General features: G+C 36.1%; 1 protein-coding gene across 1 annotated transcript in view; it reads right to left on the reverse strand.

Moving 5' to 3' along the window:
• Positions 1-390: 390 nt before the first annotated feature.
• The window catches only part of kcnn2 (potassium calcium-activated channel subfamily N member 2), a 104,661-nt gene continuing 79,091 nt past the window's right edge, over positions 391-25,960 (reverse strand). The window contains exons 5-8 of the mRNA XM_008114022.2: positions 13,409-13,519; positions 10,748-10,875; positions 4,538-4,607; positions 391-3,003 (exon numbers count right to left, since the gene is read on the reverse strand). Coding sequence (XP_008112229.2) covers positions 2,716-3,003; positions 4,538-4,607; positions 10,748-10,875; positions 13,409-13,519 — 597 coding nt within the window. The 3' untranslated portion in view covers positions 391-2,715. The remainder of the gene's footprint in view (positions 3,004-4,537; positions 4,608-10,747; positions 10,876-13,408; positions 13,520-25,960) is intronic.

The following is a 25,960-nucleotide window of genomic DNA, read 5'->3' on the forward strand; positions in this document are numbered from 1 at the left end:
CCCAAAATAACAACCAGAAGTTATATTAAGTCATTTTCTGTAATGGTTTTGAGGAGAACTCCAAAAAGAAACAGGTATTTTGGAGCTGGTATTTCTGAGGTCACGGGGCTTGGGATGTTACATAGCAAACACAAAAAGAAGTTGGCCGAGGGTGCAACTGTTTGGTCAGGCAAGTGTGGAAACAAGCAAAATGGGAAGCTAAATAAAAATGGTTCACTCTTGGAAAATCCAGGTAACTAGGTAATACGGTAACCTCTTGTCTGGATGACAGGGCAGGAGTCAAACTGCACTCATAGACAGTAAAGATGGAAACTCCCGTTTTAAAAAACGTAAGGGAATGACTGGGCCTTCAGTTTCCCATGTGGAAATGTATGTACCACAGCCAAAATATACTTTTTAACTGATTTTTTTTATTAAGTAATTTGATAACCCCGCCCACCTTTCTGTTTATGCATTTGGCAAGGCATTCTGGTATACTTGACCAAATGCACAAGTAGTTAGAGAAACAATGGTCAAATGCATGACTGTTTTGTTGTAACACATTTCAAAACCTCACCAAGTCTTTCTTTAGAGCCAGTGTTGGGACACAACTGAAATTTGCTCCAATATAATCTAGTAATTCATTAATCCTTTCAGCACCAGCATGTTGAAAGAGAAAAAGCTTTCAAATTTGCCTACGAAGATGCAGAGATGTCCATTTTGAGGATTAGCTTGTAATGCAATATGTATATTACAGGTTTGTTCCAAATGTGGTCACAACCGTGCCCCACGAAATCTACAAACTCTCACCCTTTTGTGTGGAGGGTGAGGGTTTTTTCGTCTATCAGATCAACAATATCACAAAATAGGACAATTTTTGATAGTAAATTAACTGAAAATGCAACAACGTGCAAAGAACCAAAACATAGCTTCAAGTAGTACAATTATAATAAAGATATGCATTTCTAAATACAAATACTATATATTTCTGTCTTTGACCTTGAAAAAGAACATTATAAAAATAGAACATTTTCAGCTATCCACTGCATGATATTGAGACATAATACAGGGCGTTTCAAAATGATGGACTCAATTTCAATGCAATACATTTTATGATGGCAATTACACAAAATGTTATGAATAGGTTAATGAGTTATCAAGTTGTCAAGTTTTACTAACTATTTTATAAATGTTTTATGTACCCTTCATGGTGTACTGCAATTACAGATTCAGTCTTGCTGAACTGCAAAACAAAAAGCATCTTATGTTGCAGAGTTGCCATCTTTTGAATGACTGAGGCTAGGGGCTGTTTATGTGGTGAGAGAGGCATTTGATAGTAATCATTTGAAACGCCATACCTCATCCTTTCAAGAGTTTCATTCATGGTTGCAGAGATGTAGTGACTTCAAATCAGGTCCATCTTTGTGAAACACCCTGTATTGTTACATTGCTATAGTTATGTGCAATTCTAAAAGTATTCAGGTTTAATAGATATTTCTATTATAATTGTGCTGCGTGCAGCTGTTGTTTCCTCTTTTGGTTCTTTGCAAATTTTAGGTTTTCCGTTATTTTGCTGCATCAAGACATGTCCTAAAGACCAGTCAATTCTAGGTACATCTATGCACAGATGTTCAATGTCAATATCATGTACAACCTTATTTAGCAGAATGGAACACTGCATATAGATATTGAGAAGTTTGGATAAATGGAAGAGTTTACAGAGATCTCACTAGCACATAAAAGACACACAATACATTGAGATGCCAAGACATTTTTGATCAATGAAGACTTTCTCTTAAGACAAACATAAATAAATGCTATTCCTGCCAATCCCCATTTGAGAAATGTTAAAATGATTTGAAGAACTATATATCAGCCCTTTCCCCATTTTTGTAAACTATTTGGCATAAATAATCTAGAAGACCCTACAGCATGCAGTCAGTGATGGAGGAAGTGAGCAATAAGGAGCTGGTGCAGCAATTGTCATTTCTGAACTTAGAAGCCATTAATTGAAAAAAGTAACTTCTCAGTTCACTGTTTCCAGCTGACCTAATGAAAATGAAAATGACAATGACAACTTTCAAGACAGACATGCAGATTTGGCATATATGTGTCAGGAAGTTGGTGGAATCCTGCACCAGTTATGCATGCATGATCCTGCTTACATTAACTGGATGGACAAAAGGTGAATTAGAACTAGAACCATAGACAGTTACAGTTTAACACAGTCTTTTAAATCAATACATCATACACATTAACCCCTCTTTTTCTGCATAGCAAGTATGTGAAGTAAGATTATCTCTGAATGATGTTACAGAATAAGCTCAGTTTTCTAATAACTGAGGCGTATTCAACATTTCCGTAAAAAAATTAATAAGAACTGGGAATGTTAAAGTCAAAGTGACCAAGCAACTATGTGCAGAAATTAACCCTTTTATTATATTGTATACTGTAGTAGTAAAGTTTGTTGGAAGTGCATGAATAAAAAGTTAGTGAAATTACAGGAGGAACAATCTATATAGCAATAATAGGTGCATTCACTGTGCATCTGAAAAGAAAAGAGAGATAGAGAGAGTTTTCACTCATTTTGGCCTAAAACTTTGTGTTCAGGTTTCCAGAATTCTGACATCAGAACCCAGATAACACTGATTAGAACCATAAGGCTTTACAATAAAAGCTAAAATATTGACCATATGATGGCAAAAAGTCTTTATTTTGTGGTTAACTTATTTTCTTCTAGCTACTCTCTGATGAAGTGGGTGGTGCTGTGGAGGAAGACCTCCTTCGCCTAGACAAGGACCTTGACCGTTCTGCGCTGTAGGTAACATGCTTATCATAGTTTTGTATCTGAGCTTCAAGGAAATCCCTTTGTTGTTGGCTGATTGTCTGGCTAATCAGTCCAGGGAGAGCTTGAATGCTACCAATTAATGTTTCCAGTTTTGTTTCCAGAGTAACAATCCTCTTCTCAAAGTCTTCACTTCTTTCATTTAAGTCAGAAATCATATCATACATGATGTTTTGAGTCTGAAAGAAAAAGGAGAATGAGGATGATTGGGACCATGAGATTATTCTACTAATTCCAAACATTTGGAGATTGCTTGGTTCTAAAACAATGTATGTTAACATGGGCACAACCTCACAAATGTTGGACCCCTCTGCCTAATAAGAATTCAAGACACAGTGCAAAATGGTAGGTCTGTGTTTACATATCCAAATTCAGGAGAGAAACCAGAAGACAAAATGGTATTCAGGTTAAATATTCCACTAGGAAAGAGTATATTCTGTGGGTAGAGAAACTGATTTGTGTGCAGAAAATCTTTGGCTCATTCTTTGGCATTTCCTGACAGAAAGGAATAGATGATCAGACAAATTTCTGCCCTAAAATTTTGAGAACTGCTAAATGGACAAATAATCTGACCTGCTGTGAAGCAGTTTGCCTGCTAGTTTCTGTAAGATAATTATATTATGATAGAAATACACAGCCAAACAATTGTTCCATTACTTAAATAGGCAAAATTGATTGTCCCACTCCACTCTCTGACTCTTGGGTCATGCTAGCAGATTGACATCTATAACCTTGGAAAATTGCTAAATAGGAATTTTACAAGGAACAGGTTTTCCTGTGCCAGTCCTCTTGCATTGTCTTTCTTATTGACTATGCATCCTCCAATCTCTCCATCTTCTTTACCCTGCTTTTCCTTATATTTGTGGTATTGTTCCAGTTTTTCCTTTCTCATAATAGGAATTATTCTGCACCTCTCCTTCTGCTGGTATATCTGTCGACATTTCATCTCAAAACACCAATATCTATTTGTTAGTCACTTTTGCTTTCCTTTGCCTCTTCTCCTGTTCACACATCTCCTCCCATTCTTGTGGCTACATGTGCTGTTTCTCACAGTCAAAATCATGCTTTACTTCCACAGAAGACATTTGTGTGGATTAGCTTCACACACACAAACACACCATCAACAACAAATTGAAATGTCTCTTTCCTCCAGTCTGTGGTTACCTGCACCCACTGCAGTGTTTTCAGAGAGTCCGCACCCCATTGTACCCGGCATTGTTCATGAAGAAATAGCAATCTTTATGAGAGATTTAGGGAAGATGAATTGTGGAAGAAGGGTTGAAAATCCTTCCTTGCATGAACATACTTTTATCCTCTGCTCTTAGAACCTATGCTATCTTGTTTTTGACAGTTTATTTGCTCAGCAGTTAGAATACTCAACTTTCCTCAATATGATGAGAACAAAATAAGTCATGCCAGATAGGAAGATATCTTTAAGCCAGCCTTGTGTTCACATAGCAACTTTCCAGCTGCCTAAGGGAAGCCAACTAGGATATGAGCAAAATATTATTCAGCACTTGATAAATAACATCAGCTAAAAACATCATCTAAGTAATACCTAGCAGCTCACAGATATGTGATAAACAGAAAGTATTTAGTCTAATAATTCTGGAAATATCTTATTAATTATTTCAGTTGTTGAATTACATTTTATTTTGAACTTCAGAGTTTTGATGGATGTCAGGTTACAAAAGCAATAAACTTTGCACCAACCTTTGCCAAGTCCACCAAGGTGTTTGCCTGATCATTTAATTTCCTCTGTTCCATTTTAACACTTCGTAATCTAAAAAATGAAAATCCAAAGTCAGATACCATGTTTTTGGCCACCTCACAGAAGTTGTATACAGCATGCATCTAGACAGATAACCGCATGGACAATGTCTCAAATACTTTGTGTACAGTCATAACTGGTTATGTGTCTGGTACAATGAAAAGCATGCTTCCTTAACACCGCAAAAAAGAAAGAGAGAGCAAGAAATGTGATGTCCCCGAGACTACTAATTGCCATGGTTAACGCTGAATTCAAAGTGGTAGGTAAGGATTTATTCATAGTGTATGAAAGAAAGCCAAAACATTCCTTAAAGCTCCAGTATCCTGGCAAGTAGGCATAGGAAGCCACGAACTATTAAATCTCATTATTATTGCCTTGGTAAGCAAACCACTTCCTTATGCCTACATGATTAGATACAGGTAGAAGCCCTTTTCAGTCTGAAATGGATTTTGTTAGGAGGTGTTTGAACCTGATGAAAATACAGTGATAAGTGAGTTCCTTCTTCATTTTTAAAAGCTTTTATCTGACCAGCAGCTAAATAAAGAGCACCCTTGTTAATATCCTTTTAATGTCCTTAATGTAACAGACTAGGAATACCATCAATTTTTAAAATGGGTATACACATTAAGTCTAAATTGGTTTAGTTGGCCTGTTTATTTGGCAGGGATGAAACGAACAAGCATCATAGATGTATGTTGCAAAAGAGACTCATGGGTATATTCTTCCCTAGATGCATAATTCTATTCAGGCTAATTAGCTGAGTATAATGAGAGGAAAAACAAGATGTGTTATGTTGCTCTGGAGTAGGAAAACCACTGCATTTTTAAAAGTTAGGCTGCCGCAAGCTGAAAAATCTGGGCATCATTTTCCCTCAGAAATGAAACATGTAAGAACAGAAATGTTCTCCATGATAACAATAAGTCTCGCTTGTTGTTGTTAAATTGTTGTTGTGTGCCTTCAAGTTATTTCTGATTTATGGCTACCATGAGGTTAACCTGTCATGAGGATTTCTTGGGAAAACTTGTTCAGAGGGATTTCCCATTGCCTTCCTCTGAGGCTGAGAAAGTGGCTTTCCATTGGCTCGTGGTTTCCAAGATTCGTAGTCCAACACTTAAACCTCTATACTGCAGTGGCTCTCTACTTGCTACATATGGTATTATGAATGGACTAAACAGATAAATGTTTCAATGCATAAAATAGTCCAATTCAGAATTACACATTTATATCAATGCAACACAGAAAGAATTCCTGTAAAAGGAGGCTTCTCTATTTGTCTTAAGGGAGGATTCCGATCTAAATACGATATGTACACAGACAATTCTAAAAAAGTTATCTCAAGTGAAGCAAATACAGAGAGCCTTTAGGTTCTATAAGGTTTCCTGGTTAAATCAAATTTGAGCTCTTTTTCAAACTGGCCAAATTTATCCCTTTCCCTCTACAGACGTCACAAGTCCCCAACCCCAATCTGATTTTCCTGGCACTTCAGGGCAACCTTTAAGGTTTTCAGTGTTGCAAGGAGGTGTGGGCAGAAAGGGGACAAATCCCTTCCTGCTTCATGGTGTAATCTACTTCATTTGTCATGAAGCAGATTACACCGTATTGGATACTGGTCACAGTGTTGGATACTAGTCTAATGGTTTCCTTCAAAAGATGAAAATTCATACTTCATTAACGAAGTAAAAAATTCCAGGACTGGATGTGGATGTCACACTTTTTACCCTTCCAACCCTTCCCCCTTTATTGGTTTTTTGTGCTTGCTTTAATGTAGTAATCCTGAATTAGTAGCACTTGCACCCACACAATAATTCACATTAGACTCTAAACAAATATCTTCAATAATTTCTTTAGACATAATTGGCCTCCTCCACAATTTCAGGACTCAGCTGCTTCATGATTCTAGCTAAAGCTCTCCCTTTCAACAGCAAACACTTTTGGAGGATTTTGTGGGAGAGAGGTGTAATGCCGATGAACAATTGTGTGGCTGCAGTAACACAAATTCAGCCTTATGCTGGGGGAGGGGAATCAAACACATAGTTTCAAGAAAAGGATTGCCTGTGAATAGTTTACATGAAGATTATGTAAGACTAAAACCAATGCTAAAATGAAATAAAAGGCCATTAACTATTTTTGGAAGAGAGAAAATCAATCAGAAACATTGTGGGCTGAGCCTTCCTTCATTCTGGTCTTCCATATAAAAATGTATGGGTTTATGATTTTTGTATTATGATTATATATCTCGCTTGTAAATTATTCTTGAAAAGGAAATGTTTGTGTTTTTCAAGGTAAGCGTATCAGCCTTAGAGGTAACCATGGAGAGGCAAACATTGTATAAAGGAATCATTTCTTAGCTGCAACAGTCAGATTAAAATGAAACTAGCCAGATGTTTCTCTATAAATTGAGAAGTATTGACACCCTGATTACTTCATCCTGAACTTCACTTATCACAGAAGAAATTCATGACTTTGGATTGCAGTTTCACAGTAGCAACCAGACTATTGAAAATTCACAAATAAAGTATCAATTTATTGCATGCAGACAGTGGTAAATTCTGCAAATTTTAAATGAGCAGCTCACACAACTTACTTCCGAGCTCTATTTTCATTGTCGAAATAAAAAGACAAAACAAAAGAAAAGAAAGTGTAAAATAGACTAAAACAAATCAACACAAGGGAAGGTCTTCATGTGAGCACAGTGGGCTCCATTAGGTAGCTTGTACTTCATACATTTTCTTCCCCATAAGCACTCTGTGGGTCAGAGATTGTCAAAGCTCAACTCTGGTGCAAGATAAGGCAGCCGTATCACTCTGTTCTCTGCTTTCATACCACCTTTTATCATGTATGCAAACAAGCAATGTCTTCTCATCCTCCATGATACAAACATACAGAGTGGTATCTAAAGCGTGTTAACCTTCCGCTCCAGCTTGCAGATGAGAATAAATGGTGGACATTAAACATTAATCTGATGACTAAATGTTAAAAGCAGAGGGATTCCGTGATTTGTGTATGTAAACTATGTAAGTTGGATCTGTCCTCCTCTTCCTAACTTAAGTCTTGGGTGGGCTATAGAAAAGAAACAGAGGGGGTTAAAAATCTAAATAGACAAAGAAGGTGGTCAGACTGGCATGAATTTTTTAAAAATAGATATACTGGGCTCAGATAGAAAAACAAAACAAACATTCTGAAAGCTAACATCTAACCATATATATTTAACCCTGGATATAGGAACTTCACTGTTTACTAAAATACAATATTGAATTTAACCCCTTCCATTTGACATGGAGGGCACATGATGAAGACAAAGGAGAAGTCAACATTAAAACAAAATCCTGACTCTGAATAATAGGGAAAGATGGCCACTATAGGAATTGCTTTATTACATTTCTTATTCAATAGCAGATGAAGGCTACCTTTATGTAGCACTTTTGAGAGTAATAGTCCCAGGCCCTGAGAATAAATTTCTAACACCTAAATAGGGAGATCAAAAATCTTTTTTAAGCTCCAAATATTTCTAGCAGGGGACACCTAGTTAACAAGATTAGCACACAAACCTAGCATTACTTAATTGTATTAATATGAGAACAATTGTGGCAGCTAATAGCCAGTCTGTTTCATATCTATCTTGGTGCCTATTGCTGAGACAGATTCTGCTGTAATATGGAAAAAGGTAATGATCCTGGAAGGCTGAACTTGAGTGGATTCATTGCAGTAAAACCTGCTTCTCAGTCCTAATCCTTTCAACTCAGAACAAAGTCCTGCTGAATTCAGCAGCATGTGCTTTCTAGCAACTGTGTACAACCATCTTGCTAATAGAGTCTCACTTATCCAACCTTCACTTATCCAATGTTCTGTATTATCCAACGCAGTCTGCCTTTTAGTATTTAATGTTTTGTAGTCAGTGTTTTCAATACATTGCAATGTTTTGGTGTTAAATTCATAAATACAGTAATTACTACATAAAGTTACCATGTATTGAACTGCTTTTTCTGTCAATTTGATGTAAAACATGATGTTTTGGTGCTTAATTTTTAAAATCATAACATAATTTGATGTTTAATAGGCTTTTTCCTTAATCCCTCCTTATTATCCAACATTTTTGCTTATCCAACATTCTGCCAGCCCATTTATGTTGGATAAGTGAGACTCTACTGTAGTACTATAATATATTGATCAAGTTCAATTGTGTTATATTCTGCAGGTCACATATGTTACTAAAGAACCCACCCCCAAAATTGTGCAACAACAAGAAATGAAGTAAATTGATTTATCGAGTTTAATTGGGATATCAACCTAAAATAAAAGTTAATGAGAACTATTTTGTGTTTTTCCATTTTTTACCATAGCTATAGAATTTTATTTGAACATACTACATAACCATTAATAAATTATGTCTCTTCCAACTCCTTCTTTGAAGGTGAAAAAATAGCATAGCCACTTAATACATTCTCATTATTTCAAAAGTAGCAAAGCATGAGTCATTTAATCGACTCCTTGTTCTCCCAACTCCTTTCTGGGACAATATGTAGCTACACACTCTGAAATAAGATCCAGGAGTCTCGGGCAGAGATTATCTGAAGCACAACGGTCTTTAAGCAAATAATACCCAGATGCTACACCTCCCATGTTACATTAGTTGTGGAAAATACCCTTTGACCTCATTCAGATGTCATTATAAATCGGAATTTAGGATTATGAGAATGAACCACAGTGAGTCTCAGACTCAGTCATTCGCCCTCCTTCAGTTCAGCTCAAAGGAATTTGGAAGATTTTGGTTTAATTCTAGAATAACTGTATATTATTTTGACATCTAAACCCAAACAAATGGTGGTTAATCTTTCTTTAAACATGCCAATTTCAAAACAACCTATGCTTAAAATTAACCACATGGTAGACTACATGCTAAACAGCAGAATTTAAAGTTTGCCCATCTTGTTACAAACCAATGTCCCACCATTCCCCCATTCCTCCCTGCCCTGTCCCACAGTTCATGTGAAATTAAAAGATGTGACAGGAGCTGGACAAAAAGGTGGGTAGGATACCTCAGGTCATCTTTAGATCTTCTGTTTACGACTCCACCCACATGCTATACCCTATACGTTTATTGCAACATTAGTTGTGCAGGCTCTATATTATTTGTTTTAAGAACTATTTTGATGCACCAAAAGTACATTGGTGGGGATGTTTATTTCCTGTCACCAGAAATTGATTTGTTTTCCTGTTTGATGGTAAAATAATGGCTGACCACTTCTTAAAGACAGACTTTAAGAATCTTTTAAGACTTGTGGATCCTGTACTTTCCAAATAATATTCCATTTGAAAAATCAAGCCCAACCCAAATACTTTTGTCCTTCTGAGATGCCAGCATAGAACCAACTACTCTCTTATTATTTTTCACCAAGTATAACCCTTTAGCAATAAATAAGGAAATTATCTGTATATGAAATAATTACAGAATTTGCAGATTACTAAACCAGGCATATTGGTGGATTCACTATTTTTAATAACTGAAGTATTTTGAAAAGTCTTTAAAATATATTATCTCATATAATGAAATAAAAGGCATAATACAATATTCCTCAGAAAAAATATAACACAATAGTATTCATAGTCACATCTGTGACATATAACATACAAATATAACTCCCATTCCAAGCTACTACATAGATGAAGCACACTTTCTTTTAGTTATATCAAAGACAATTCACACTAAGATGTTCAGTTGCAAGTGGTGGTGGATCATATCCTAGCAGATAGGGAGCAAGTTATGCGTGAAACTTGTCCACTTACAGCAATGTACACTACAGTTCCTTGTCTCAGGATCTCCATTGACATTTCATGGTTATCTGAGCATCTTGGATATCTTTGCTGTTAGGAACAATACGCATATTTGTGTGCAGACTAGATTATGCCTTTAAAAGAACATTTAATGTCAGATGCTAAACTTTTATTTTCAAAGGGATTTACGAGATTCAAATGCATATTCACAAACACACAGATACATTTCTCCATAGGCTAAGGAAAACAGAATTAGAGAGAAGGGAGTTTTGGACAGCTGCCTTCACCAGTAGAACAATATCCACATTGGAAATTAAACCTGCCAGATTATCACAGCACCCCTAAGAATGACAAAATAGATAAACTGAAAAGGTACTTACTGGTGAATAGCTTGCAAGAATTTGCGCTGATGTTTCCTTACTTTTGCATGATCTATCTTTTTTACCAGCTTTGTATTCTTATAAATTAACCATGTTTCCCTGAGTACATTGGCAGCTGCATTTTTCACCTGTTTTACAAAAGAAAACATCAGGCTCAATAAAGTATCTTCACATCCCTTTTGAGTCTTCCCTAGAGCTAGACAAATCTCATACTGTTCTCTCTCTCTTTCCATGCAGATGCCTTTACGAAACATGACAAAGATCGTTCTTCAAGAGACACGCTGTATAATTATGTCATCGCAGAACTACAATAGGTCTCCCCTTTCTCCTCCCATAAAGTTTTCCTTCCTCCTGTGTTGAGGCTTTTCGTGGGTTGTGGAGGGCAAGACCCCACAAAAAAGACTGGGAGAATAATAGAGAGAGAAAAAACTACAGACAAATTTATCATCAAAGTATTAATAGACGAGTACCATATATAGTTGAGTATAGCCCTCCCCCTCCAGCTTATACTCGAGTGAGAGTCCTAGCCGACTTATATTTGGGCTGGCTTATACTCGAGTATCAGAGTTGGACAGTCTTATTTTAAATTATAGTTTTATGTAAATATTCAAAAACATTTAGTCTCAATTAATGTAATTTTACTGATATCTATTTTTATTTTTGAAATTTACCAGTAGCTGCTGCATTTTCCATCCTCGACTTATGCTCAAGTCAATAAGTTTTCCCAGCTTTTTGTGGTAAAATTAGGTGCCTCAGCTTATATTTGAGTTGGCTTATACTTGAGTATATACAGTAAGGAATATTATAAAGCAATATTATATTATATAATATCATTATATTGCCTGTAATGATGATTACAGGCAATATAATGATACAATATATAAGTACCTGTAAAAATAGCAAACAGCTATGAGATCTATGAGAGCAGGGAAAAATTAAGAATTGTCTGGCCATGTGGCTGTTGCCAGAAGGAAAATGATACTATCATTTTCACAGACCTCCTAAGATGCCTCAGCAGATGCCCCCATCAATGTGTGTGTGTGGCTATAGTCAAATGCCCAGGTACCTCCAGATACTTATTCTTTGTTATTCTCCATTTAGATACTTAGTCTCTAAATGGATGTGTTGGTGGAGGAGCATTAAAGGATAGGATAGGTAGAATTTCAAGGTAGGATTTCAAGAAATCTGGGTTGTTCTTCAAAGGGGATAGAGAATTCCAGCCTTACTAATGACCGTACTACAAATATCTGACTCTATTTGTCCCTTTTCCTTAGCAGCTATCCATATCTAACAGCTTGGAAAACAGTTCTGAAATAGTGATATAATAAATACTTATGTTCCCTGCTTCTTTCCCATATGCAGCAATTTCCTCTTTATCATGTTATGTCATAGAGAATTTCCATTTTACAAAAGAACAGCAAAAAACAAGTTTGGATTTTATGCACATTAGGAGACAAAAGTAACTGTAGAATTGGAATTTTAACTGGAGTGTCAAGCATTTTTATCTGAAAAATTATTTTATCTCATTTGCACAAAGAAGCTAGATTTCTACCATGTCAGGTATTTGCTACAAATGGGATTTCTATTGTAACATTTTTTCATAGAAAAGTAATTATACTGAAAGATATCATAAAGATTGTTTACTAACCTATTCCAGTATATGTGCTTTAGTCTAAATTATTTTCTAGTCAGTTAATTCACTAGTCACAGTTTTGTACTATGATAGAATCAAAACAGAATACACTGCATAAACCTTGAGTCACTATCATCACTGCAAAAATATATTCCAGGATGTACTTGGATGGACAATCACTAATAAATACTAGGTGCCATATGACATTTTTCAAAGACAGAACCTCTGAGTGCTCCTTGTCTAAGGAAACCCTATGAAATTCATGGGGCCACCATAAATCGACAGACATCTTGAAGGCACATACATAGTTTCACTAGACCTCACAGATGCATACTGTAACTTTTTGAACAAGAACTACCAAGGCCCTAAGCCAGTGGTTCTCAACCTGTGGGTCCCCAGGTGTTTTGGCCTACAACTCCCAGAAACTCCAGTGAATTTACCAGCTGTTAGGATTTCTGGGAATTGAAGGCCAAAACATCTGGGGACTCAAGATAAGGTTGGTCAAAATCAGCTCCCACAGGTTAAGAACCACTGCTCTAAGCTCATGCAATGCATAATGGTCAAAAGGAAGAAAAGGGTGTATATGTGCATTTGTGAAAAAATAATTGTGTTACAGAAAAACTGTTGATTATACAGCCTCGGAGAAAGCATAATTGCTTGTGTGACTATCTGCTTTATGTCACGATAGATCTCCTAGTAGGATAATTGACTTTATGTTTCCAAGCCAATCTTCCATCCAGGCACTGACAAGTTCAAATCTTACTGATCATCATTATGATTGCTCCATCATAAACTTCAAATCATATCCTGGAAGTAGTTTACTATTAAAATGATACTCCATAACAAAATATTTATTTCTACCATCAGTGGATAAAATACCCAAATGCTAAAACGAACCTTCAAAATTCAGTAACTCAGGATAGGGTTGTTCGAAATCAGCCCTCTAGAACTGTTTACGATGAGAAAAGAATGTTAAACACATTGGTACTTTTAAATTACAGAATATAAAAGTAACACCTGTAACTTACTCTTTTAGTTAGCTGGGTATCCATCATGAAATTATGCACATGTTTTTCAGCTTTGGTAAGTTCTAATTTCCTTGCCACCACAGCCACCACCAGTGCAGTGCAGCCAGCACCCTGGAAAGAGCACAAAACAAAACCCAAACAGTGATCACATCTTACCACAAGAATAAGCACAACATTGACAAAATGGGGGAAATCTGTTTAGCTTGTGGCTAGGATAATGTTGCATTCGTTAAATTTCTTCAGTTAAATTACAGAATTTGAAGTTGCCAGTAGTTGGTACTAATTTGGTACTAATTCCATTGAAGTAAGAACTTGGGTTTTATAGTTGTACCATTCTCTAAAACTGCCAGCTGAACAGTTCATCTCCCTCTTTTCTGCCCTCCATGTATTTCCCACCAGCAGTGCCAAAGCAGACAATTCTCTTGTTCCAACACTTCAATGGGGAATTTGTGGTCTTCCCCTGCTTCTACTCTTTTTATCCCAGACAGAGAACAATGGAATACAGAGAAGAAAACATTGCAATTTGCTACAAATACTCAGAGGATGTTTTCTTTAGCCACCCCCAGATTGTGGAATGACCTGTCAGAAAAGCTTTGTCAGCTCAAAATGATGCCTGTGTTTAAATCAGCAGACCAATCTCTTCAAGTAGGTACATCCAGATTATTTTTGAGATATATTTTTAAAGTATTTACTGATGGATTTTAATACATATTGATTTTATTTTGTAATGGTACCTGTTTTATATGAACTTTTGTTTTGTAGATTGTTTTATATGAATTGTTGTTTTTATATTGTTTTTAGGCATTGAATTTTTGCCTATTTACTGTAAGCCGCTTTGAGTCTCCTCGGAGAGAAAGGCGGGGTAAAAGTGATGTAAATAAATAAATAAATAAATTTATATGCTCGTTTAGTTGATGCTACAGGTAATGTTATTTGTTGTTGTTCCCTGCCTCGATCCACAGGAAAAGGCAAGTAAGAAATGATAATAAAAGCGGCCCAATAATATTACATAGACACATTTTTGTGGATTTGATTATTCACAGATTTGATTAAAATGTTCTGTCTAGGGTTCTCTCTGTCTTCCAGTATAATACTATGGTCAACTTCCTCCAGTCATACTGGTTGAAGAAAAGAACAAGTTCTCTATTTTTAGTTTTTCACTTTCATGCCTCTAACACCAGCAGAGAGCTAACTTGTACTACTAAAATTGTTAGTTTCTGATATAACCTACTACTTCAAAACACTATTTTGGCATTTGGAGGAAAATTTGGGACATTTTTTATATTTCAAAATGAGTTTTTAAAAACCAGCTAAACATGCTAAATCTATCACTAGTGTGCAATGTTACTGATTTACTCATGCATCATGAGTAGCAATTGCCTTTTTAAAAGAAGAAGAAGAAGAAGAAGAAGAAGAAGTTGTTTAAGATGCTTTAAGATGTTTTCAAATTATGTTTGTAAAAGGTAAAAATTGGAGGTTGCAGACATCTGAGGGGGGGAAAGTTGTTATTCTACAGAACCAAAAGAAGCGTAATATTAGAGTTGAGATTTTGGAAGGAGAAGATAATATACTCAGTGGGGTTTGGGGGTTAGCTTTTGCAAAGCAAAATCTAGCTACTATATATCTTTATCTATGCATATACACAGACAGTGATAAAGAAATCATCAATTGCATATAGACATAATGAGTTCTCTGTTTTCTCTGTAAGGCAGGAAAATACATTAGAAAAACCTGCATTATTAATATCAATGTTCAAAACAGCATTTAACATTTAGACTGCAGCAATAATGAGCCTAATTGAGCCTATTCATAATACCTGATTACAGTGTCTTTGAAGAGAGAAAGTATAATTTTATTAGGAACTGATGCAATAAAAACAGCAGCCTGCTTAAACTTTATCTTTGGACTTCAATAGAAGTCTTATCATAAATCTAATTAAACCACAAAGGGTAAAATACTACTCTTTGTATTACCCAGAAGGGAGAAAAACTGACAGTTTACAGGATTACATACATTACATTTTCAATGAAACCAATGTTTTATTTTTCTTGTGATACACTGAAATCTTAGTTATCTTTCTAAACATGTTTTTTTACAAAATGTCCATCTGCTCTTTAAAGTAAATGTATGTAATTCATATTAATAACAACAACACAGTAATGTGCCTACAATTTAAATGTGTTAATTTTCAAGTTTGTTCCACCTTGTTTTGTCATCAATTTATATTGTTAAAACTGCAAGAAAGTTTAGATTATTAATTTCTCCCCAAAATGATTTTTTGTACAAATTTCCCCCTAAAATACAGATTTGTGTAAATGTTTGATTATTCAATTTGCAGCTCTGTGTGCATTTGAGATCTGCAAAATTCAGAGAAGTGTGAAAACCCCAAAAGCTGTACTGCTGTATTAATCTAGAAATTACAAAGGAAGAAGATATTTTATTTTTAAAAGTTGACCAAATGTTGTTGTTACATAGACTATATAATAATGGCAGTTGTGCTGCTGCTCACATGGTTTAAAGTAAGCATTGCATCAAGTTATTGCTTCTAATTCAACAAAGCAGAAATTGACCCATCTCTTTAGCACTGAGCAGTACAAAGGGCCACCTGCTTGTGTGTATTTCTTGCTTCGTTGGATATGGTTGATGGCCTTGGATACAGGTCAGTTTAGTGGCATACAAATCACAAGGATTAAGTGAGAAATCCTATCTTCATCAAGAGACTGACTGAAGGTCCGTAAAAATTATGTAAGTGAGTTTTCACCAACCGAGAGGGGAGCTCAGGCAGAAGGCAGGATGATATATCTGGTGTTGGAGCCCACTGGTGTTAGTTGATGTTGTTCATGTGTGCCTTCAGGTTGACTCTGCTAACAGTGGCCCTATCTGAGTTTTTCCAGGTAAGAATGTATTCAAAGGAGATCTGTTCCATGAGACTGACAGAATGTGATTTGCCCAAAGTCAATCCATTGGTTTCCAAGACTGAACAAGAATCTGAATATTCGTTTTCTTGAGTCCTCATGCAATATTCAAACCACTACTCCACACAGGCTCACATGGGTACGCTTGTGTAAAACACCAGTGGCATAGATGCCCTGCTAACAGAATTATCATGGTGGTGGGACACAAACACAGATAGATGAGAAACATTCTGAAGTTGTTTTTGGAATGGTTGTGAATCTGAAAAATTGATAATCTCCTTCTTCCACTGACACATCTACAGATCTGGAGGAAAACGAACAGTCCAGCCTCCACCTTTATCTGTAATGGACCAGTTAGGATACATATATGGTAACAGACCAAGAAAACTGCAGTACCCCTCAAGGACAACACTGCCCTGTTCACTGCCCATTACAGGCTACAGATAAGACAAATTACAAACAAGATATATAGATTATAGCGGTGTAATCAAAGATACCCCTACTTGACTTATTAAAACCACAACAGAATATCCATAAGAAAAATATTTTAAAATATTTTTAAAATTAAGCACAAAAATATACAAATTCCCATGTTCACGCAAGACTGAGAATTTTGTTGAACTAAAAATTACACATTTCTAGAAAAACCAGAATTCATCTCTAGACGAAAAGCTTGAGGTCTCCAGTGACTCTCTTTTAGTACCTTTTAGTAGTATCACCACCAATTATAACTTTTAGATCCTCGAGATCGACCTAGTTGACACTCAACCTTTCTCAATCTTAACATTTGTCTCAAGAACATAACACTAATAAAGTTTTAAAGAATTTGGCTAAAAAAACCCTCCATGAAAATTCAGTTTATTTCATCTTGTTTTTTCTAATTCCAAAGAGGAAAAACAATATAAGCCATCTAAATTCTATATCTTATCCATACCATTAACCGTATTGATATTTATTATAAAATCAAGACAAATAATTTGTTCTAGTCATCCTCCATTTAAGTCAAAGAAAAGTCCATTTTAGGACTTTTAGGACAGGAGGTTCAGTGATACATGCTGCCTTTTGAATTATATTATATTATATTAGAATGATATAATTTTGATGAATTGCTTATCCCATGGAAATATGCAGAATAATAATTCCACATTGGTTCAGAAGCAAGGAGAAAATGGCCATGTGTGACAGAAAGAATGGTCATCCAGGAATTGCAGTAATCTGTCGGGGGCCACCAAGACTGGCAGCATACTCAGAGACAATGAGATGCACCATAGGTTCCTCATAGATTACTTGATACAAGCCAAAGGGGTGGAGCTGACTACCATAAAGGGAAAAATAAAACTTAGTTCTATCAGAATATGTATTTCCATCATTTTTAGGGTGCTTTTTCCCCCAAAATAAGTTTTCTTTCAGGTGCCCTGATTGGGCAACATTAGAGGCAGCTAGGATCTGAGTTTTGGGGCTTACATGAGGCTGCAGAATCCATAGAAGATCAGCTTCTGTTTCGTGTCTGAACTCCATATCATGTGAACTCACACACTAATTTCTGAAAGATGGAAATAAGATGACAGATGAAACTAAGATAGCTCTATAAGAAAAAAAGGTGTCATGGGTAGATCGTGGCATATTTACTTTGTTTGGTCTGTTCTCTAAACTATTTTGCACACTTTTCCCTAACAATAAAAGCTTTCACCTGTTTACCAAATCACCTTGCTTTCCTTTTCAAGACTATCCTCTCTCTGATTACATGGAAATAAAACAGCACAATTTGGCAATGTATCAAATCCATTGCAAGCATGTATTCCATTTTCCCCTTGAGAAGCTCAAGAAGAATAAAATTTTGTAGGTTTATTTTTAACAAACTGTCAAGCCTTCAGAAATGTAGCCAAGAGCTGCAAAATGTCCAGATTCCTTTTGAAACCCACCGCTCCTCCTCCTTACATTGTCTGTATGATAAACTTCCCAAAAGTTCAACCACTTCCAAAAAATGATTATATACCATAGTTGGCACTTCAGTAACTAATTAACCTTTGGAGAAAGAACACTTTTGTTAAAATGTCATCAAACGCACAATGAGTAGTGAAAGCATTCTGAAATGTCTAGACAAAGACCAAAAACTAGGAAACCTTTAACAAGGTGATATAGTTTTTAAAAAATCAAGGAACAAGTTTTGGCTAAGCATATAGTTTTGACCTATGCTAACAGTTTTTCCATATCTTAAAATATCAAATAGGCATATGCCACTGCAGTGCTTAAGTCCAGCTCAAAATACAGTGTGTTATAGCCAAAAGACTATGAAATGCCTGCACAAAAGTTTGTGCAGAAACTCATCCATAGCTACGATCGTAGGAGTCATCCTGCTCCTGGCACATATGTATGGATTAATATTCACTTTCCTTGTGCAATTCCATAATGCAAGGTATAAAGTGATTCTTTTGGCCTTCTGTGCTACAAAGGAGAATGTGCAGAGCTTGGTGTGTGTTTAGCCCCTATATTATGTCATGTCAGGCCTGAAATAGTACTGACAACTTATTAAAACAATGTATGCACCTTGAAAATCTAACGAACAAAAACAATGAGACAATACAGCAGTTAACAAGTCACATAGATCTTGAGATACAAATTTCTTAACTGAGGCAAAACATTTTCTGATTCTTTTTTATTTGTCTAATGTGTTTTTACTCATAATTTTTGACTTTGTTAATGCTATCTTTCTGTTAAAGCTTCTATGGAAACTCCGATGAATTTGACATGCAGAACTGACATGCTCTCGGTGATGGTGGAGGTAAATCTCATAGAAGAAACTCAGAATAATAATCTAGAAGAGGGTTCCTCAAATATTTTTAAGCAGAGGCAGTTCGGGTCCCTCAGACTGTTGGAGGGTGGACTATAGTTTGCAAAAAAAAAAAAAAAGGAACAAAACAACGTGCACACAGCACATATCTTATTTGTAGTGCAAAGAAAACCATGGAAGAACCATTTTAACCAGCATAAGCTTACTAGTATTTCAATGGGAAGGGTGGCCCTGCTTTTGGCTGATGAGATAGTCAAATTAATTAGGATCGTTGTTGTCTGTTTTCAAGTCATTTCAGACTTAGAGGGTCCCTAACTCTAAAGTTTGTACAAGGGGTAAATGACTGGGGGGGGGGGATGACCCTGGAAAGCCACATCATGCCCATGGGGCTTAGTTTGGGGACCCCTGAACTAAATCTTAAAGACTGCATTTTAAAAAAATTTGGCAAAAGTCTTGTTCTAACTGTTAAAAGCAAAAAATGAGGCTTCTGCCCATCTGCAGCAGCGTTCCAACTAAACAGAAATGTTGGCTAGTCATGACTTTCTGGATGTGTTACAGGGAATATTTGCTAATGTAACAAGGGGAAGCCATTATTTTAAATTATATGGCAGTCTACGCTGTAAATGGAAGACCTTGCACAATCGTAATAATAACATAAAAGTTTTTAAAAGCAGCACTGGTTTTCCATCACACACATACAGAGAAAGAATGAATAACTTACAGCACTGAAATAATTAAGACAAAAAGAAGCCAGATCTCAATATAGACAAAAGTGAAAGCTTTTCAACCTACAGAAAAATCTAATTGCAAATTCTACCGACCTACCTACCTATCTGTCAAAAGGTGCTTGGGTTTTTTTTTTTTTTTTACTTAATTCACAGACAGGAATGTCAGCATTGCTAAGGTTTTTCTGTAACTGACAGCTGAAATTTGGTATTCAACAGTCATACACATTCCAACATAACATGACTTTTCCTTCTGTTCAGAGCATAGTCTGTGACATGATAACAACAAGCCATGAGCCAAGGCATAGGTGGCATAAAATAATATGCTATAGGAATTTCCTCTCCTCTACTCCATAAATACTCAAAGCAACCTCAGATAGAATGAAAATGAATGAAGTTGCAGAAGCAACTAGAAATACAGAAAGTTTGAAAATGAGATTTCCCATATATTAAGCCTCATATTGTGAATTGAAAATTTACAAAGCAAGAAGCAGGGCAAGCATTAGAACCAGAGCCGGCCCTAGGTATTTTTCAAGTGTAGGTGAACAGAATTTTGGCGCCCCCCCTCCCAAACCAATCACTGAAAAATAAAAGCGTTGGATAAGCAAAAATGTTGGATAATAAGGAGGGATTAAGGAAAAGCCTATTAAACATAAAATTACATTAAGATTTTACAAATTAAGCACCAAAACATCATGTTTTACAAGAAATCAACAGAAAAAGCAGTCTTGACTGCGCTCCCATATGTTTTGCGCCCGAAGCGACCGCTTAATTCACCTCATTGTTGGACCGGCCCTGATTAGAACAAAAGTATATACATCCATACACACAGAACATTATAGCTGTTGTCATATGACAAACAATATTCTCTCTTGAATTGGCAACTAATGAATTCAGCTTCACTGCTTTTCTCTGCTTTTTACTGTCAAATGACATGATCTGATTGTTCTGAATTTTTCAGGCTGAGCAATGTTTTAATTCCCAGTGCAAACATTTTAAGAAAGGTTGATTTAGCTACATTCTTTTCAGGCTTTTTAAAGGGAGCAAAACAGATTATTCTGCTCTTTACTAGTACTTCCTAATTTCATCTTTCATTTTTATTCAATGTTTTCTTACATCTTTGATTCTCATTTGACTTTTTATAAAAGATTCTATGAAAATATATATAATGCAGTCTTTGCATAGCAAAGCTAATTATGTAGTTCATGCAGAAATAACAAGCATAGCCCTAATATTTATACCACCGCCTTCCAAATCCCTTCATTCATCTTTTTTTTTCTCATTTCAGAAAGCATAAAAATTGGAATAGTTGTTCCACAGTGGAAAAATAACACTTGATTTCACATTGATTTCACAATCAATGATTTCACAATCAGTAAGCACTGTAAATCCTAGTTTATATGTTTTTATAAGAAGCTAAGCAATTTGCCCCTCAAATATAAATTCTACCCTATCAAATGGAGTTTTCCTTCAGTTGCTAAATTTCTGGCATTGCAGAGAGTGAGACACTGAAAATAATTAACATCTAGAACTATTATATTTCCTCTGTTTGCATTTTCTGTGTACTTTTTCTTTCCCCTTTTCTAAGAAGATCTAATATGATGTTTTTAAACGTTCAATGATATTTCAAGATACTGCAGTGTTAGAAATTAAGGTGCTAAAGGTAAGTTTCATGGGAAGGAGAACTCTTATTTGTCAGGGAAATTTTGCCCCCCCCCCTTTCTATCTACATCTTCAAAGCAATCCCAGACACAACATTTCATTACAAGGAATAAGTGAATATAATAAGGTTCTGTGCCAGATTCAGCTGGAATTGGCCATTTGCACATTTTTCAGCTGCTTGCAGCACTGCACCAATGATTAGCCTGAACCAAAATATGCAAATAAGCATTCACATTATTATCTAAGCTTGGGTCAATCCTTTTCTATGATGGCATGGATGGGATGATTTTGGCAAGACAATGAATTTGTTCCAAGTTTAGTTGAACTTTAAGGGAGCTCTCTTAGGAGCTGAACTTGTTTAGAAAATGAAGTTTGGCACTTTGGATAGCCCCTTTAATTTTAGGGGACAGCACAGAGGAAATTCATGACCCCTATTACATAGCTACCATTAACTGCCATTGCTATAAGCTATAGTAAGATAAATAATCCTGCCATTTATCGCTCTTCTATTAAATTTCCCATTTCCACCATGTTTTTGTTTAACTATGAAAAACTAGCATTCCCAATAATGATAAATCCATCACAATTCAAAAGAGAGCCTGAGACTTCCTAGTATTCAGATCTTACATACTTACAGAAATGCATTTACACACACACACACTTGACTTGCAAATCTGGAAAACTGTGCTTCTAAACTAAATGTATGCCAAAGAAAAACTGCTAGGCGGAGTTGATCCACCAAACCAGCATTTTTTTCACTGACAGAAAGACAGTAGATTTCTGAGAGAAATTTAGAAGAAGGGCAAGAGGATCATAATATCACATCCCTTGTACCCAATAGATGGTGATCAGAAACAGACAGCTTTCATAAGAGAAATTTCATTAGTTGTTATTTTTAGTGTGCAGAGACAAATTTAACCTCTAAATAATTATCTAATTCTTTCATAACAGTAAAACCTCAACATTTTCCAGGCACTGGACTGCCTGGAGGCATAGAAACAAATAGAATAGAAAAGGAAAAGGCAATGGAAAGGAAATACATTGGATTTGGGTGTTATTGCTGCTATGACTTTTCTAACCTTTTCTTCTTGAAAGCTGAAACATAACCATAGGGGAGAAGAATAGCTCTGCACTGAAGCTTTCCTCCTGGCAAGAAGGGCTAAGTAGTACCAATGATCTCTAAAAAGGGGGTGCATTTCCTCACTTATACAGCTTTATTTTCTGTACTGAATTTCTGAATCTGAAAGCAAGGCTAATGACACAAAAGAATAAGGATGTAATTCTAGGCTTCTTTAAGCCTGAATTCTGGAATGGACAAAGTGGCCCAATCCAAAGTTAACCCTCAATTTGTCTGTTTCTCCTACCTGTGTTTTGAAGAAAGATGAGTAAACACCTCTCCAAGAACTGCAGTTCAACTTTCAAACACACTGTAGGCTCCCAGACTGTTTGACATAACAGAATGCTTATTTTTCAACTAAAGAGAGCCAGATATCTGATTAAGCTCAAGCCACCATCCTTAAGAATTGCCTTTACTGAGCTGCGATTCCAAGTAATGCCTACAGCAGTGTTAGATGGTCGCTATCATAATGTGCCATGGGAAAATAGACTATGTATCTGCGGCCAAAGTCAGGTAGAAGACATTGTGCATTACATGTTAGTTTGTCCATTGTATAGTGCCCCAAGAGAAAGACACCTGGAACCCCTGTTGACTCAGGGTAAAGGGAATTGCTTAACAGAAACGGTGTATTTTCTGCTGAGTGACACAAACAACTATGTAACTCACAATGTAGCCCTGTTTGCTCTATCTGCAAAAAAGATCAGAAAAATAGAATTAGATAAAATTGCCATCAACTGCTGAGGAGACTCAAAGGATTAAGTGGACTCACAATATGCATCTATATGTGAACTCTTTTGCATTTTTTTAACATTACTCTTAACTGGCATTGTTTTAGCTCCTTGCGGGAGCATGATTATGGCTTCTGCTCAGTATCATTGGAGTCTATTGCTCCGAGGGTACTATTGTGTACATGCGTTGCTTTTTGTCATGGCCTTGGGCCCGTACAATAAACTATTTTGATGATGATGATGAGAACTAGATTTCCAACCACTTTTCACTCTAGCTAGAATGGCTCACTCCTGCCATAATGCTTTTCCTTCAGCTGTTTTAATAGTTATACTATTACTATTGCATGCTCAGTCTGGAATTGTTCTTCAGATACTTAGCTGAGGTCTTCCCTAGTCTCCTGCATGAGATATTTTAACTCATTGGGAGTCAACTACATGGGTGGAAAGGACCAACTTTCCTTCAAACTCTCTCCTCTATGGTGCACTTTTTTCCATAAAGAAAGTCCAAATAATCTCATTCCCCTCTACAGTCAAAATGATGACACCATAGATTCCCATAGGTTCCATAGAGCACTGTATTCAGAGCTCTATGGAATCAGCTAAAAGCAATATTTCTACTCTTACACCTACGGGAAGGCCCAAAACAATACTATTATCACTGATATCCAATAGCATGGGAATTAGATGCACGCCATTATTTGGTGAAAGTCATAGTTCAAAACAGAGTAGAAATCAAGATCTAACAACAAATTTATAACAAACTAGCTGTGCTCGGCCACGCGTTGCTGTGGCTTATGGGAATACTTTGTTGGCCAGGTGGAATTGCAGTGAATAGTCTAAGTGCAGCGAGTATGAATGCTACAATTAGTCAGCTTGATTAGCATTTTATGGCCTTGCAGCTTCAAAGCCTGGCTGCTTCCTCCCTAGGGTTATCCTTTGTTGGGAGGTGTTAGTTGGCCTTGATTGCTTCCTTTCTGGAATTTACAATTTCCCTGTTTTCAGAATGTTACTCTTTATTTACTGTCTTGATTTTAGAGATTATATTGTTCTGTATTATTATAGCACAGTAATTATTATATATTATATATGATATTATATGATCTGCTTAGAACTGGATTATATGAGGCCCCTTCTACACAGCTGTATAAAATACATGGCAGTGTGGACTCAAGATAATCCAGTTCAAAGCAGATACTGGTTATTATGTGTCTTGGCATTCTGGATTATATAGCTGTGTGGAAGGGCCTTAAGTCTACACTGCCATATAATCCAGTTCTAATCAGATAATCTGTATTTTATAGGCAGTGTGGATGAGGGCTAAGTGAACTCTGTCTGTGCCCTGGGTGCCATTTTGACTAAAGGGAGTTGCTAGGATGTGAAGGGGGTAGGGCCTAAATGCAGCAGGGCCTACCTTTCTTAACCAGCAGCCGGGGGGGGGGGGAGGCTTTTCCTCATAGGGTTGCTGTAGGGTGACATGCAACTTGAATGCCTGCATAGGTATCCACTTATACATAAGCATGGATTTCATTAGTATCCCATTACCCTGTTATAAACCACAGGCAAAGTACAGACTAGACCTGAAAAAGTTGAGCATTTCCAATCACCACTTAAATAACTGGTGGACAACACATGGTCTGTAGACCACACTCATTTTGTGGCCCCTGGGTTTTCCTGCACCCCCTTCTTTAAAAAAGACTTTATATTTATATAAGGTTTGAGGAGCAAAAATCCCCATTAAAAAATCCCCATTAAAATAAATCTGTAAATATTTTATTTTATAGACACACACGCCCTCCTGGAAGAGAGAGTTTTCTGAAAATAGAAAACTCCCATCCATTTCTAAATTATTTATGTGGGGATCCTGGGGCAAAAAAACAAAACAAAGGAAGGCACAGTGTTTTTATGATTTGTGAAGTGCTGTCTATTCTCCTGATAAAATCTAGATAAAGAGACAAGGCAACACCAAATTCTGGAGCAGGAATATAAGCCTTCACTTATTTCGTCTCACATGTGATGAATGTAAAAATTTAACAGATTTATTTCTTTTGAATGCACCTTTTCTGACTAAAGTTAAAACTTGTGATTATTTTGCAAAAAAAACTTATTTGTGCAAAAAACATTATTTTTATGGAAAATATGTTTTCATGCCAAAACATTGTGTTTTGAGCAAAACAGAAATATCTTGTGCACCCATATTGTATATTTTTAAACCAATTAAAATAGGGAGAAAGTTCTGGTTGTTTCATCCCACCACACGCCACTCAGAGGCTAGAAATCTTGCAGCACAGGATAAAATATTTTTAAAAAATATTTTAAATCTCAAGGACATAATATCTGTAAACATTCTGTATATCCCTTTTGGGTGTGAAAGATGGGGAGAGAGTCAACAGTCTGAAACATAATCCAAAGGTATTTTTGGTGGCCAAAGATACTTCTGCTTGTTTTTATCACATCTGGGTGTTTTTTTATGGTATAACCATCATAGAATCACAGAATGATAAATGCATAATGTGAAGCCAAGGGGGAACTAATATAAAACCTGACAATGAAAAAGTCTACATCTAAGTATCCATGACAAATGGCCATCTAATGTCGGTTTAACTCTCTGCATTGA

This window comes from Anolis carolinensis, chromosome 2 (assembly GCF_035594765.1).
Source record: "Anolis carolinensis isolate JA03-04 chromosome 2, rAnoCar3.1.pri, whole genome shotgun sequence".
Classification (NCBI taxonomy): Eukaryota; Metazoa; Chordata; class Lepidosauria; order Squamata; family Dactyloidae; genus Anolis; species Anolis carolinensis.